At 37.1% G+C, this 15653-nt stretch overlaps 1 protein-coding gene across 3 annotated transcripts in view; it reads left to right on the top strand.

Moving 5' to 3' along the window:
* The window catches only part of UBP1 (upstream binding protein 1), an 83947-nt gene that overhangs the window by 47162 nt on the left and 21132 nt on the right, over nucleotides 1–15653 (top strand). For 2 of the 3 annotated variants that reach the window (XR_005218429.1, XM_037846715.1), the window contains 6 exons: nucleotides 3042–3118; nucleotides 12149–12254; nucleotides 12689–12795; nucleotides 14396–14548; nucleotides 14639–14749; nucleotides 15189–15296. Coding sequence is in view for 2 of the 3 variants with exons in the window: in XM_037846715.1 (XP_037702643.1) it covers nucleotides 3042–3118; nucleotides 12149–12254; nucleotides 12689–12795; nucleotides 14396–14548; nucleotides 14639–14749; nucleotides 15189–15296 (662 nt within the window). In the remaining variant the exon portion in view is untranslated. The remainder of the gene's footprint in view (nucleotides 1–3041; nucleotides 3119–12148; nucleotides 12255–12688; nucleotides 12796–14395; nucleotides 14549–14638; nucleotides 14750–15188; nucleotides 15297–15653) is intronic. The other variant, XM_037846724.1, reaches the window with a different exon arrangement.

Here is a 15653-nt window from a genome sequence, read left to right as displayed (position 1 = left end):
CTATGTTAACTCTTATTTCATTAATAATGGAACTTTCTTTAATATTTTGCTTAGAACCTAGACTAATATTTGGGGAGCTGTGTTATTAGAAGAAGTATGGGGGAGGAGAGAAATAGAAGGAGAAATTAAACCTGTAAAAAGTCTGGTTGTTCACTTAATGGATATTACCATTGAAGAAAATTGTTGCTAGCAAGGAGTTTCTAAGTAGTGAATAAATTTAGATAAAACTGAAGAAGAAAAAGGGCTGAGGCATATATAATTTTTTCTATTAAAATTTTGCTTTTTGAATGATAGGGAAAACTTTTGAAGCATAACAGGTATCACAGAGCCTTTTTTAAAAACCTGCTTTGATTTTAGATGAATATCTGGAATGCTTTAATACAGGAGCAGTAAGTCTTGAGTTCTATTTATGGAAACAGATTGATTTTTATTGGAGTATAGAAGTTTCCTCATTGACTTGACCAGGAAAATAAAACAAAAGAAGATAGGAACATTGAGATTTCTTTGTTTGTTTCATTTTTTTCAACCTTGAGAATTTTTTAATTTCTGCTTCACAAGATAATCCCATTGAGACAAGTTTTCCCTCCTGTCTTGGTTGCCAAGTGAAAGTGCATCCAAGATGCTGTACATTTGGTCCATCACCCCACCTCACTGGCTGCTTTCCTTTGAATACTCTTATTACCCCTTTATCTATACTCATTCCTTAGGTATTCCTGTCTTTAAATGGCCTTATCTATTAACTGTGCCCTGATGAGTCCCCCATTAATATCTCCAACTGGGATCTCATCCTCTTAGCTCCAGATTTGTAAGTCAACTCGATTATCAACTTGGATATACAGTAGATAATCTCAAACTTAATATGTTCAATTGAAATCTTGATGTTCTCCCCCACATCTACTTCTTACAGTCTTCCCCATCTCAGGAAATGGCTTACACTTCCTTGGCCAAAAACCTGGACCAATCTTGAGTTCTTTTTCTTACACTTTACATCCTATGCACAAGAAAATACTTCCTCCCATCTCCACCACTACTGTCAGTATGTGATAGTGACTTTCCCTTTAGCTTTGCCAACTCAAACAGAGAGATTTGTACTAATCTGATAGGTGAAAAATCATTTCAGGGTAGTTTTAATTTGCAATTTTCTCCAGGCCATTAATATGTCTAAGAGCTGTTGGCATTTGCCCTTTTTTTTGGCTCACCTCATCTTCATGTCACTTGCTTATTTTTTCCTTTGGAGTGTTGGACCTTTGTTAGTGATTTTGCGTATCAGGGAGATTAGCCCCTTGTGTGTAATGTGAATTGCAAACATCCTCTCTCTTGCATTTTATTCTGTTTGTCTTGACCAATCCAAGTCCCTGAGTCAAAAGAAGCATTTCACTTGCTGTTAAGTGTAGCCAGGCTGCCTTTCAGTGAGGCTCTATCAGTTTATAATTCCCCACAGTGTTTGTACTTATTTCTCCCATATCCTTACCCTCCTGATTTTTATTAAACATTTTTTGTTGACCTAATGATTAATGCAAACATTTTAATTTTTATTTCCTAAATTGTGAAGTTGTGTGTAATTTTAAATGTATAATGGTATATTTTAAAAAAATACTTATTCTAAAAATTATTTCATATTGACTTGTTTGTTCTGAGTTCAGATCCATCGTTAAATATGTTGCAAATATCTTCTTCCAGTCTGTGTTTTGGTTTGACGTTTTAAAAATGTCTCTTGCCGTAAAGGTGTTTTTTAAGGGTGAACCTATCAGCAAACCTGTTAAATGAATTTAGGGACTATTACTGGGTGACATGCCATATGTTAGTTGTTTTTCTTTACCAGCCTTGGAGTCAGTTGTATTTTTGATAATCCTTCGTTGTCTTTTGGGCCTCTGAGCTAGAGCCCTTTGTATATTTTTTGAAAGCCCCATGGGACTGTGGACAAGATATTGGTAGTTGTATCATAAAGACCCTCAAAACTTACTGTACCAGAAGCACTCCTTAATTCTTACTGATTTTGTATGTCAAATTCTACTGTCATCATTATTTAATGACAGAGAATCCAAATAACATTTTATAATTTTGGAATAAATTATTAATTTTTAGCAGCAGTTTATCTTCTGAATCATAGATTAATGTGTGAATATCTATTTGTGTTTTCTTCAGAACACTGTAATTGAGCAGTGGGAAAGTATGATTTGGGATTCGCTGGATATAGGAGAAAAGGCTCCAGGACTGAAAAATGGTTATGGTCCACAGAAAAACTTGTTTATAAATGCTCATTTGTGTACATGTTCATTTGTGTAAATGTTTATTATTCATAATAGCCAAAAAGTGGAAACATGCCAAATGTCTATCAGTTGTTGAATGGATAGATAAAATATGGTATATCCATACAATGGAATATTACTTGGCAGGAGAAAGGAATAAAGTGCTGATACATGCTGTAGCATGGATGAACCTTCAAAACATTTTGCTAAGTGAAAGAAGCCAGATAGACCAAAAAACAAAAATATATTGTTTGATTTCATTTATTTGAAAAGTTCAGAGTAGGCAAACCTATAGAGACAGAAAGTAGAGTAGTGGTTGCCAGGGACTGGAAAAAGTGGAGCATGGAGAGTGACTGCCGGTGGATAGAGAGTTTCTTTTTGGGATGATGAAAATGTTCTAAAATTGATTGTGGTGATGTTTGCATAACTTTGTTAATATGCTAAAAACCACTGGAATGTAGAATATAAAAGGCGAATTTTATGGTATTAAATTATTTTTCAATGAAACTTATAAAAAATTGGCCTTGGATAATGTATGCCTGAATAATAAAAAAAATTAGTGTGAGAGAATGGCTGATTAAAATGGATTGGCACAGAAACTTTCAGTCTTCTGTAATAGTGTAAGGAAGGAAAGGCTTATGTGATCTGCAAAGAAGAGAAAGATCAACCTGAAGTTGCTTCTCTGGAAATTTAACATGAGAGAACATGTTTTCAGAGACAGTTGCATTTTTGTGTTAAAGAGGGTGAGGATCTTTATGTGGATTGTTTTTAATACATAAATTCTTTAAATAGGTCAGTCTTACGAAATTCGGATGCTGGATAATCGGAAAATGGGAGATATGCCTGAAATTAGTGGAAAATTGGTAAAGGTAAGTATAGTTCATTTTAATTCCTAACAGATATTGCAAAGATTGAATAAGGTTAAAGTAGCAGTCTTGCTGCAAGAGTTTTTTTATTTAAAAAAATTAATTTCACTTCAAGAAGTAATGGCTATATTAGAACTCCTGACTTTCTGACCTATATTTTATTTACTTGTCTATAAATTAGGAATTGCAGCAGTTATTGTGTGAAATAAATGATAAAGCCCTTTGGAAACCAAGGAACCATAGAAAAATTAGTTGCAGTTATGGAAAAAAAAATACAACCACAACAAAAAACTTTAAAGTCTCTTTAAAAGCTAAAAAAAAAAAAAAAAAAAGTGGAGAAGATATGAATGTGAATATAATTTTTTTTTAAAATTCCTTTTCTTTTAGCTCTTAAAATTCTATAAGTAAAATTTCAAATCTGTTCACTCAACTGATTTATTTGAATGAAGAAGTAGATCACTCAGAAATAGGAGTCACAGCAATAGGCCAGCCAACCAGTTCCTTTTAGGATATATATTCAAGACCATTCGCATCCCCTCCCATGACGTGCAAGACGGGTCCCTTTAGCATGTACTTGTCATGTACCAGGGTTTCTTATAAATTCCATAGCATTACAGAGCAAGGTGTGGAGGAGGCTTAGTTAGGAAAGGCATTTTTTCATATGGCCAAGTGTTAACCAGAAAGGAGCATATATGGGTTCTCATCTTTCCATCTTCTCACAGAGAGGCATTTTGGGGCCTGGGTGCTGCTAGTCTCCCAGTGTGGGAAGACATTCCATTGGAAGGAACCCTGCCTTTTTTGGATCTGCGTTTTTGGAGGGCAAGCGTGAGAAAGGCAGCCTTGGCGGGAGAGGAATGGATACTTGCTTGGTGTCAGGCAGTCTCAATTAGGAGTGCTAGCTTATTGTAGGCATTGTCTGGGAAAGGCAGCTGCCCAGTAGCTGGAGGCCTGAGAACCTTTGGGTTGTTGCAGTACTTACTCCCACTGCTGGGGGCAGAAAGCCCTGATGCAATGAGAGATTGAGCTTGTGTGTTTCTCCTCTTTCTGAGAGAAAGAGTTGGGGGTTGGTCCCAGCTCTGTCATTGTCTTCCCAACCCAGAACGAGCTTCTAGGTTTCTCCTTCTAACTCAAGGGGCTCCTGACATATTTGGAACAGAAGGAGAGAGGGAATTCACTCATTCCCACATTTGCCTTCTGCCCTTTGTGTCTGTCCTGTTTATGCCCTGTCAGCTGGTCATTTGTCTAGAGAATGAGTCAAATCGTCTATTTTTTATTTTCTCCTATGGGCATTCTGGCCTGTAGCAAACACTGATAGTCATCAACATTGTTCTCAGTGAGCAAGATATACTTGGGTGGTTATACTCTGCTAGATTCAAATGACAAATACCACAGTTTGGTCAGGGCAACCAAACTAACAGCTCTCAGGTGCCAGTGTTTAGGAAGCTTAGAAATGTTGGGGATTTTCTCCCCACCCCCTGGTCCCAGCTGGTTGTTGGGCAAGCCATGGAGAGCTTTCAAGGACATCTTTGGGCAAATCTGCCATTTGTACTAGACCTGGTTAAAATTCAATCATGTCTGTGTATGTGTGTGTTTGTGTATCTTAGGGGAAGATGTGGTTCTGTCATTTTGTGAAAATTACATTTGATGGCTATAAGATGCTAGTCCTAAGAAAAATGTATCAGTATGAAAGAGGGTTGAAAAAGTGTTTTAAATCTAGACTTCTCAATAAATTGGACTAGAGCTTGATGGGCTTTATATTAAAACTAGATCCAAAAACATGAGAACAAATGTTTTTAACCTTTTATTTATGGTAAAATTCAAACATACCCAGAAGTAGAGAGAATGGTATCATGAATCCACATGTATATATCATCCAGTTTAAAGTTATCAATTTAATATTTTGCCAATTTTGCTTCATTGACTTCTCTCATTTTTTTTTAAATTCAGTTTTATTGAGATTGTTCATATACATACATTCATCCAGAGTGTACAGTCAGTTGTTCATGGTACCATTATATAGTTGTGCATTCATCACCATAATTTTTTTTTTCAATTTTTCTAACATTTTCATTACTCCAGAAAAGGAATAAAAGTAAAAAAGAAAACTCAAATCCTTCCATACCCCTAACAACCCTCTCCATTACTGACCCATAGTATTGGTATAGTAAATTTGTTACTGTTGATGTAAGAATGTTAACATAATATTAACTGTAGTACAGAGTTTGCAATAGGTATATTTTTTCCCTATGTACACCTTGTTCTAGTTTGCTAATGCCACCGGGATGCAAAATACCAGAAATGGACTGGCTTTTAAGAAGGGGGGTTTCTTTGGTTACACAGTTACAGTCTAAAGGCCATAAAGTATCCAGGGTAACACATCAAGAATGGGGTACCTTTACTGGAGGATGGCCAATGGCGTCCAGAAAACCTCTGTTAACTGGGAAGGCACTTGGCTGGCATCTGCTCCAGGGTTCTGGTTTCAAAATGCCTTTCTCCCAGGACATTCCTCCCTAGGCTTCAGCTCCTCAAAAATGTCACTCTTAGTTGCTCTTGGGGCATTTGTCCTCTCTTAGGTTCTCTGGAGCAAAAGTCGGCTTTCAAAGGCCATCTCCAAAATGTCTCTGTAAGCTGAAGCTCCTCTCTCAGCTCCTTGCATTCTTCAAAGTATCCCTCTTGGCTGTAGCAAGCTTGCTCTTTCTGTCTGAGTTTATATACTGCTCTAGTAAATTAATTAAGGCCCACACTGAATGGGTGGGGCTACACCTCCATGGAAATTATCCAATCAGAGTTATCATGCATAGTTGGGTGGGGCACATCTCCATGGAAACAACCTAATCAACACTAATATGTCTGCCCCCACAAGATTGCATCAAAGAACATGGCTTTTTCTGGGGGACATAATATATACAGACTGGTACACCACTCTTTTATTAACTTCTGGCTATAGTGTCATGCATTTGTTTTAGTTCATGAGAGAAATTTCTGATATTTGTACAATTAGTCACGGACATTATCCACCACAAGATTCATTGTTTTATATATTCCCATATTTTAATCTCCAACTTACCTTCTGGTGACATATGTGTCTATAAACTTCCCCTTTCCATCACATTCACACACCATTCAGCACTGTTAGTTATTCTCACATAATGTGCTACTGTCACCTCTGTCCGTTTCCAAACTCTAAAGTTCAACCGCGTTAAACATTCTGCTCATAATAAGCACCTGCTCCCCATTCTTTAGCTTCATTCTATATCCTGGTAACCTGTATTTCATGTCTGTGAGTTTACATATTATAATTAATTCACATCAGTGAGATCACACAATATTTGTCCTTCTGTGTCTGACCCATTTCACTCAATATAATGCCCTCAAGGTTTCTTCATCAACCTGATTTTTTTTTTTAAAGATGGTTTTGTTCACCCACCATACATTCCGTCCTAAGTAAACGATCGATGGTTCCGTTTATAATCATGTGTTTATGCATTCACCACCGTCACCACTAGCTATAAAAGGAGTTTTCCATTTCTTCCACACAGAAAGAGGAAGAGTCAAAGAAGGTAGAACAAAAGAAAAAGAAAGAAAAAAAAAGACAGCTACAAACAATAAAAGAAAAGATAGAATTAAAATACAGTAAAACAAGAGTCAGACACCATCACCAATGCCAAGACTCCCGTACCCCTCCCTTATAGCTCCCTCTTATAGGCATTTAGCTTTGGTATATTGCCTTTGTTACCTTAAAGGAAGGATAATACAATGTTTCTGTTAACTATAGTCTCTAGTTTGCATTGATTGCATTTTTTTACCCCAATAACACCCCATTTTTAACACCTTGCAAGGTTGACATTCATTTGTTCTCCCCCTTGTAAAAACATATTTGTCATTTTATGACAGTTGTTGACCACTCTATATTTCACTAAGTTATGCAGTCCCAGTCTTTATTTTCCTTCTTTCCTTATGGTGCCCCACATGCCCCTAACCTTCCTCTTTCAAGCATACTCACAGTCATCTTGGTTCAGTGTACTTACATTGTTGTATTACCGTCACCCAAAATTGTGTTCCAAGCCTCTCACTCCTGTCTTCTCCTATCTGTAGTGTTCCCTTTAGTATTTCCTGTAGAGCAGGTATCTTGTTCACAAACTCTCTCAGTATCTGTTTGTCAAAGAATGTTTTAAACTCTCCCTCATATTTGAAGGACAGCTTTGCTGGATATAGGATTCTTGGTTGGCAGTTTTTCTCTTTCAGTATCTTAAATATATCACACCACTGGCTTCTTGCCTCCATGGTTTCTACTGAGAAATCTGCACATAGTCTTATCAGGTTTCCTTTGTATATGATAGATTGCTTTTCTCTTGCTGCTACTTGTCGTGGCTTCTTTTCTGCCCCCTCCCCCCCCCGCCCAAAACACAGCTTTTAAATAGTTCTCTTCAAAATATTTATTAGCTGTATTTGGGATAGTATATTTGGGAGGTGGGAAAGGTGGGGGTGCTAAAGTAGCATTTATATTTATTGCTAGGATTATTTTCTGTTAAAACTAGCAGAAAATCTTTTGGGAATTCAGTCTAATTGCATCATAGTCTCAGAAGCCCTTATTTATAATTGTGTCATAAACACTAATAAGTGCAAATCTGGCATCTGAATGCATTTTTAAAAAAGCATTTTATTTTGAAATACTTTCAAACTTACAGGACAGTTCACAAAAATAATACAAACCCCATACAGAAGACTCCAACTCACCCCTACCTCCGACCAACCCCAGATACCCAGATCCACTGATTTTAATGTTTTGTCACATTTGCCTTTTCTTAATCTTCTTTCTTACCTCCCTCCCTCCTTCCCTTTCTCTTTCCCTCCCTTCTCTCTTCTGTCTTTTTTCTTCCTCTCTTTCTATCTAACCTATTTGCCAATCCATTTTCTGAACCCTTGAGCATAAGTTTTATTAATCTTGCTTCTTGAATACCTAATACTGCCATTACACTTCCTAAGAACAAGGTTATTCACTTATGTAACCACCTTATGTACAGTCATCAAGTTCAAGAAATTTTGTACTGATAGAAAGCTTACAGTCTATATTCCAATTTTTTCAGATGTACCAATAAATGTCCTTTTGAAGGTGGAAGCAACCCAAGTGTCCATCAACCAATGAATGGAAAGCAAAATGTAGTATATACATGCAATGGAATATTATTCAGCCATAAAAAGGATGAAGTTCTGATACATGTGACAACATGGATGAAGCTTGAAGTCATCATGTTGTGTGAAATAAGCCAGATACAAAAGGACAAATATTGTATCATCTTACTGACATGAAATAATTAGAATAAGCACATCACAGAGTCAGAAATTATAATACAGGTTACCAGGGCATGAGTGGGGTGGGGAATAGGGAGTTAACGATTAATTGGTGTAGAATTTCTGTTGGGGATGGAAAAATTTTGGTTATAGATGTGATGATGGTAGCTCAACATTGTGAATGTAATTAATACCACTGAACAGGCGGGGGTCCATGTCGCCATGGAAATAATTTAATCAAAGGTGTTGTCCACAGTTGATTGAATCACATCTCCATGGAAACATTCAATCAAAAGATTAATGCCTTCCCTCACAAGATTGCATTAAAGAATATGGATTTTGGGTGATATAATATATCCAAACCGGGACACCACCTAATGCAAAGAGTTAATATTAGGGAACTCTGCATGTGTGAGAGGGGTTATAAGGGAACATTATATTTTCTGCATGATTTTTCTATAAACCTACAACTTCTCTAATAATTTAAAAAAGGGCAGAATTCAAGGAAAAAAAAAATAATGTCCTTTTGAGCCTTTTCTTCTCCCTTGCTGCATCCCACCCAAGATCATGTATTACGTTTGTCATTTTCTCCTTAGTTGCTCTTTTTTTTTTTTTTTTTTTGGATTGTGGGAACATATACATCATGTGGATTTCCCCATCAAAGTCACTCCTAAGGACACCATTCATTGGGATTAATCACGTTCACAGTATTGTGGTAACCTCACCATCTTCGATTACTAAAACTCTCCCATCTTCCCCAGTAGAATCCCTATACCCATTACGCATTAACTTTCCATTCCACCTGCCCTTTGCCTCTGGCAACCTGTCTCTATGAGCTTGCGTATTCTCCAATATTTTCTTTGTAGTTACTATGGGGCGTAAATTTAAGATCCTAAATTTCTAACAATTTCGTCTGCTTTGATACCAACTTCAATAGTATACACAACTATATTGCTATATCTCTCCACTTTTATGCAGTTCTTATCACAATTACATGTTTATACATAGATTCTAAAACCACTGATTTATCATTGCATTTTATGCATTTGCCTTTTAGATCCTGTAGGAAGTAAAAGGTTGTTATAAACAAAAAATACATTAGTACTGGCATGTAAGTTTACCCATGTCATGATCCTCACCAGAGATTGTTATTTATTCTTATCTATTGTCTATTTCCTTTTCCTTTCAACCTGCAGAACTCCCTTTAGCATCTTTTGTAGGGCGTGTCTACTGGTGACAATTCCCTTAGCTTTTGTTTATCTGAGGATGTCTTTTTGAAAGACAGTTTTGCTGGATATAGAATTCTTGGTTGGCAGTTTCTTGCTTCCAGCACTTTAAACATGTTATCTCACTGCCTTCTTGCCTCCATGATTTCTGATGAGAAATTGGCACTTAATCTTATTGAGGCTCTTTTGTGTGTAACATGTAGCTTTTTTTCCTTTGGGTTTCAGAATTTTCTCTTTATCTTTGGCATTTGATAATATGATTATAATGTGCTACATATAGGTCTATTTGGGTTTATCATTTTGGAGTTTGTTCAGCATCTTGGATGTGTATATTCTTTCCTTTTGTTAAATTTGGGACATTTTCAGCAATTATTTCTTTTAATATTCTCTCTGTCCCTTTCTTTCCTCTTCTGTGATTCTCACAAGGTATATATTGGATGCTTGATATTGTCCCACAGATTCCTCAGGCTCTGTTTACTTTTCTTCTTTCTTTCTTCTTTCTGCTTCTCAGACTGAATGATTTCAGTTGTCTTATCTTCAAATTCACTGATTCTTCTGACAGCTCCAATGTGCTGATGAACCCCTGTATGGAATTTTTCATTTCTGTTACTGTGGGTTGGTTCTGTTTTCATAATTTCCTTCTCTCTGTTGATATTCTCTTTGTGTTCATCTGTCATTTTCCTTATTTTCTTTAGTTCTTTATCCATGTTTTTTAAGTCTTTATCTGGTATGTCCTAGGTCTGACCCTCCTCATTGATGGTTTCTAATGCATTAGAAACCTTTAATCTTCTCCTTTGTCTGGGCCATAACTTCCTGTTTTTTTTTTGTTGTTTGTTTTTTGGTTTATTTTTTGGTATGTTTTTCGTAATCTTTTTTTGAAACCGGGACAGTTGGCTATTTATTGCTGGAATTTAGACTTTGAGGCATTGCTTTGTTAAGCTTGTATCCAGCTAATGTTATGATGGAGCTTTTCTAGATTGCCAGTAGTTTTTTTAAAAAAAAAACAAGAAGAAGAAGAAAGTAAAAAAGAAAACAACTTTCCCAGTCTTAGATTGACCTGGGGAAGTTTCTCCTTTAGGCTTATCCATACAGTGAGTGTAGAGAATAGCTCCAGGCCAAAGGTATGAGTCTCCCTAATCCTTAATGCTCTGGAGTCTTGTCTTGGGCTTGTGCTTATGGCCTCAGGAAATTGCTCACTTACAGAATTCCAAATGTCCCCTCTTCCTCACAGGTCCTAGTCACTGCACTCTTTGTCCTGTAGCCAGCCATCCCTTGCCCCAGGCAGCATGACTTGACTGCTTTCCCACAGCATTCTGTAGGAGAGTTCCCTGAGCTGCCTTATACATGCAGGGCAAGATCTGTGACAGCAAGTTCCAACAGTGAGTTCCTTAGGCAACCACCAGACAGACTGGGGCAGACCTACATGTTTCCAGCATATGTACTAGGGTTACTCTGCATCCTCTGGTACCAGGCATACTGGGAGCATGGACTGGCTCTGTGCTGAGTGGGTGATGGGTGGCAGATGGGGCCAGCCATGGTACCAAGAGATCCTGCTGCTTTTAAGGAGGCTTTTCTAGATTTGGTGCTCCCCTGTAAATGCAGTTCTTTAACTGTGTTCTGGAGCCTTGAGAAAGATGTTATTGTCTGTTGTTGCTGGCTGTTCAAGGCTTCTGTCCAGGAAGGAGCCCTGAAGCTTCTCAATCTGCTTTCTTGATTGGGCCAGTCTGAATGCAGTTTGACGAACCCATTTCCTGTTCCTAGAATGAAACTGTAATCAGCACCCCAAATCTGTGGGACGTGAAGGAGGGGTGAGTGGAGAACAGAGAATTGGCCTAGAGTTTGTGGAGTAGGGTTAAAGACTTCCGAAGGAACTTTGGATAAAATTTATCTGTGATTTTTATTTTTTCCCTTCCTTGTTTACTTCAGATTAACTTACTTTACTTTCAGGTTAAGTAGTTGAGAATGAATTTTGCATATAGGTTCTCTTTTTGTAAGAGGAGGAAACAGGGTTTTTTGTTTGTTTCCCCGATTGAAAGAATGACTTTTAATTAAATTCCATTATAAATTATGTCACTATTTTAAGTTAACAATGCTGACCATTGGGCCATTGGACATCTCTATTTCTTCCCATACTATCTTTTCATTTTATAATTCCTGTGTATATCTGGCATTTTCTTCCTAGAAGTGTAATATTTTGTACATCTCTTTTATGGGCATGCACTTTTAATTTTGAATTGCAATACCACATTTTTTTGTAAAAAATTGTACTCATGTAACTATTTTTTGTGTGTGCTTTTTATTTTTGAGTTATAATTCTTTGAACCAAATAACTGCACCTATAACCAGGCAATCCAAGAGCAGACACTTCAGAAAAGTTCACTTATGAAATATTTACAGCAGAATCAGTTTTTGTATGCTATTCTATTATAGATTAATGTATAAGAAGTGAAAATGCCTCTGCCTTTTAGCTGGAAGAGTTAATAAAAGTAGTAATTTTTTTCCCACTTTTCCATAGAGCATAATAAGAGTTGTATTCCATGACAGACGGCTACAATATACAGAGCATCAGCAACTTGAAGGTTGGAAGTGGAATCGCCCAGGAGACAGACTTCTCGATTTAGGTACATGTGGCTATCAAAAGACCCTGGAGAGATGAAGGCAGTTGTTTTGCTGTGCCTGACAGTGTAATGTGCTGGCACCATGGATAATTGTGTGCACAGAGTTTTGGTGTTACCCTGTGTTGTTTTGAAGTTAAAAATGAAGTAGCATTTGGTTCTAAAGGAACCTGAACCAGGAATTTTACGAGTTTGAAACCATTTAATTTTCAGTTGTCACTACCCATCATTTTCTTAATAAAACAAAATAGAAACCATGATGGAAGAAACTGTGATACTCATTAGGTTGGTTCTGATGTTGATAGGCTGATCATGGAGAACAAAGAAAGGAAAAGTTCAATATAGAGGTATTAATTTAATTAGATCATAATATAGTAAGTTGTAAGTTTTAATTATTCAAAGAGGATGAGTTTATATATAACCTTTTTTTTTCAATACAGATATTCCAATGTCTGTGGGAATAATTGACACTAGGACAAATCCAAGCCAGTTAAATGCAGTAGAATTTCTGTGGGACCCTGCAAAACGCACATCTGCTTTCATTCAGGTTTGGATTTTTACGTTATTAGAAGTATACTAACTGAGTCATTTAGAAGACCATGGATAAGATTGAATTCTTGACAAATGATATAATTTCATTTAAATGCTTATTTGTAAATTGTCTTGAAATGTCTTTTTTTATAACATACACAGTTAAGTTGGGTTTAATCTACTAAATCAGTGATATTTATAGGCTAACATGGATGAAAACATTCTGTAATAAGGAGAGCAATATTCAAATGTTATTTTCACCATTAGTAGTAACAATAATCAAAATTTCCATTTCTCCTAGATGTGTTTCTCTTGAACAAAAGCTGTCATTTAAAAAAGGATATGGTTGAAAAAAGGTTGAGGTTTTAAATTGTTTTCAAGACATTTTAATACTGAAATTTTCAAACCCACACACAAGAGAATAATAATAATGAGGAACCATCTGTGCACCCCTCACTTGTCTTCAACAATTATCATTAGTTTGCCTTTTTTCAGTTGTTGGAGTTTTTTAAAGCAAATCCCAAACATGTCATTTCATGCATAAAGACTCAGTTTGATCTCACAAATGAATTTTTAAATCATAAATGTATTTTATTATTATACCATCATTACACCTAAAAAAGAAGTCATCCATAAAACTAAAAAAATATGTAGTATTTTGCATTTTTATGGTCTCCCAAATATAATCCCCTGTCAACTAATAATCACTTGACATAGTTCATATTAGTTAAATATCTTCCTATACTTTTTATCAATGACAGGGATATCAGACATGGGCTTAAATCCCAAGCTGTGCACAGTCATATTGCAGAGATCAATTTAACCCAGAGACATTAGAAGGGGGAATGTGTAGAAGTGAGAAATTGCCAAGGTCTTGTTACTAGCCCTGTGTGTTACCCTGAGGCTGTTATCTGGGTAGTACTGGGAGAAGGGGAACAGTGGTGCAATGTGAGTATTGCCCCAGAATTCTTTGAAGGATTGACAGAAGAGTTTAGATGATGCAGGTAGAATGAGTAGAGGGCTGTTGTAGACTGTAGAAGTTGCCCAGGCAATGTATCACAAGTCAGTATATATAGGGAGAGTAGTAAGACTATTTGCTGGCTAGAGCAGGGTAATGGCAGTAGAGGGCAAACAGTGGGAGCCCTGGAATGATGAGGTAGGTATTGCTTTGGATTGAGCCATAGGTGACTGGGAGCCAGTGCAGGGTGGTATTAAGGTGTACAGGGCAGGGTGTAGAACTCTGGATCTGAGAGCAGGATATCATCTACAGTGCAGGTGAGAGATGTGTGTAGGAAGCAACTGCACTCTTGTTCTCTGACCAGAGCAAGTCCTTCATTAGAGGAGAGGCATTGGAATAAGGAAGAGCTTAGTCTGCCCCCACCCCAAAAAAAGTCCAGAAAGACCCAGTTGGAGTTGTGAATAGGAATTGAAAAGGAAAGCCATATATTAAAAATGATTCAGAGGAATTCCTGAGAGATATTTGACTAATACATGGGGAGTTCGTTTTAAAGGATCTTGAATTTATAGTGGTGGCAGAACATCCAAGAAGGAACAAAATAGAAATGTAATCAGTGGAAGGTACTCTTGAGTCCACTGCAGCATGAATTGCTTTCCAGGTACACTGCATCAGCACAGAATTTACTCCACGAAAGCATGGAGGTGAAAAGGGCGTGCCTTTTAGGATCCAGGTTGACACCTTTAAGCAGAATGAAAATGGGGAATACACGGATCATCTGCACTCAGCTAGCTGCCAAATCAAAGTGTTTAAGGTAAGAGATGGAAACCAGGCTTAGTAATTAAGGCCTAGATTCACTTTTAAATGTTTATCTGCAGTTGATAATAATCTACTTTGTTTTAAGCCTAAAGGAGCAGACAGGAAACAAAAAACAGACCGAGAAAAGATGGAGAAGAGAACTGCTCATGAAAAAGAAAAATATCAGCCATCCTATGATACCACAATCCTCACAGAGGTAATGTGGAGTAGCATTTTGGTTTTGGAAGAGAAGCAGAGATTTGCATATGAGCAATATCCCAGAGGATGAAACCCTACAAAGGGTTTGGGGAAGATTGGGTGGTAGATTGGCATAATGTTCCTTGTGAAATTTGTGGGGAAAATATTTAAGTTTTGGGATTTTAATAGCTTAGTCTCCTGGGTGGGACCTTAAATGAAGATGCTGAAATCCCAAATCAGGTCTCAGAAACAGACCTTAAAAACTTTGATGTTGGCAAGAGATTAAGTTGGGGCCTAGAATGTCCAATTTTTGTCACTGCTGGGGTTTTGCATTTTCTTTCACTATGAATCCTGCTAGTCATACATTTGTTTAATTGGACTGCAGAGACATGAAACAGTATTAGCTCTTTCTTTGTATAATGAAAAGACATTGATCCCAATCTTTGGTGTTTGTCCAGATGAGGCTTGAGCCTATAATTGAAGATGCAGTTGAACATGAGCAGAAAAAGTCCAGCAAGCGGACTTTGCCAGCAGACTACGGTGATTCTCTGGCAAAGCGAGGCAGTGTAAGGGACTTCTGCTTCTCTTTTCATTGTGCAAGAAACCTTGTGCAGTGTTAGATATAGGACCAACTTCCACTGAAAAGTAAAGCCAAAATTGTTTTTGATGTCCTTGTCTTGATTTAATTTGCCTTTGTTGAGACTTACAGCTTTCTGTTTGTTCCTCACTGAGGAAAATTTCCTAAATCTAACACTTTAAAACAAAGCAAAAACAATGTTGACCATATTGGGTGGTTTTGGAGGGAAAAACCAACACCCAGAGATATGTGTTCCTTTCCTGTCTTCTTCCCTTCTTCTCTCCCTCCCTCTCTCTCCTTTACACACACACACATACCCTCCTTCAAAAGCACTGAAATTAATTGA

Source organism: Choloepus didactylus, chromosome 1 (genome assembly GCF_015220235.1).
Source record: "Choloepus didactylus isolate mChoDid1 chromosome 1, mChoDid1.pri, whole genome shotgun sequence".
NCBI classification, from domain to species: domain Eukaryota; kingdom Metazoa; phylum Chordata; class Mammalia; order Pilosa; family Megalonychidae; genus Choloepus; species Choloepus didactylus.
Note: the sequence above shows the minus strand (reverse complement) of the source record. Positions and strands in the feature narration are given on the sequence as shown.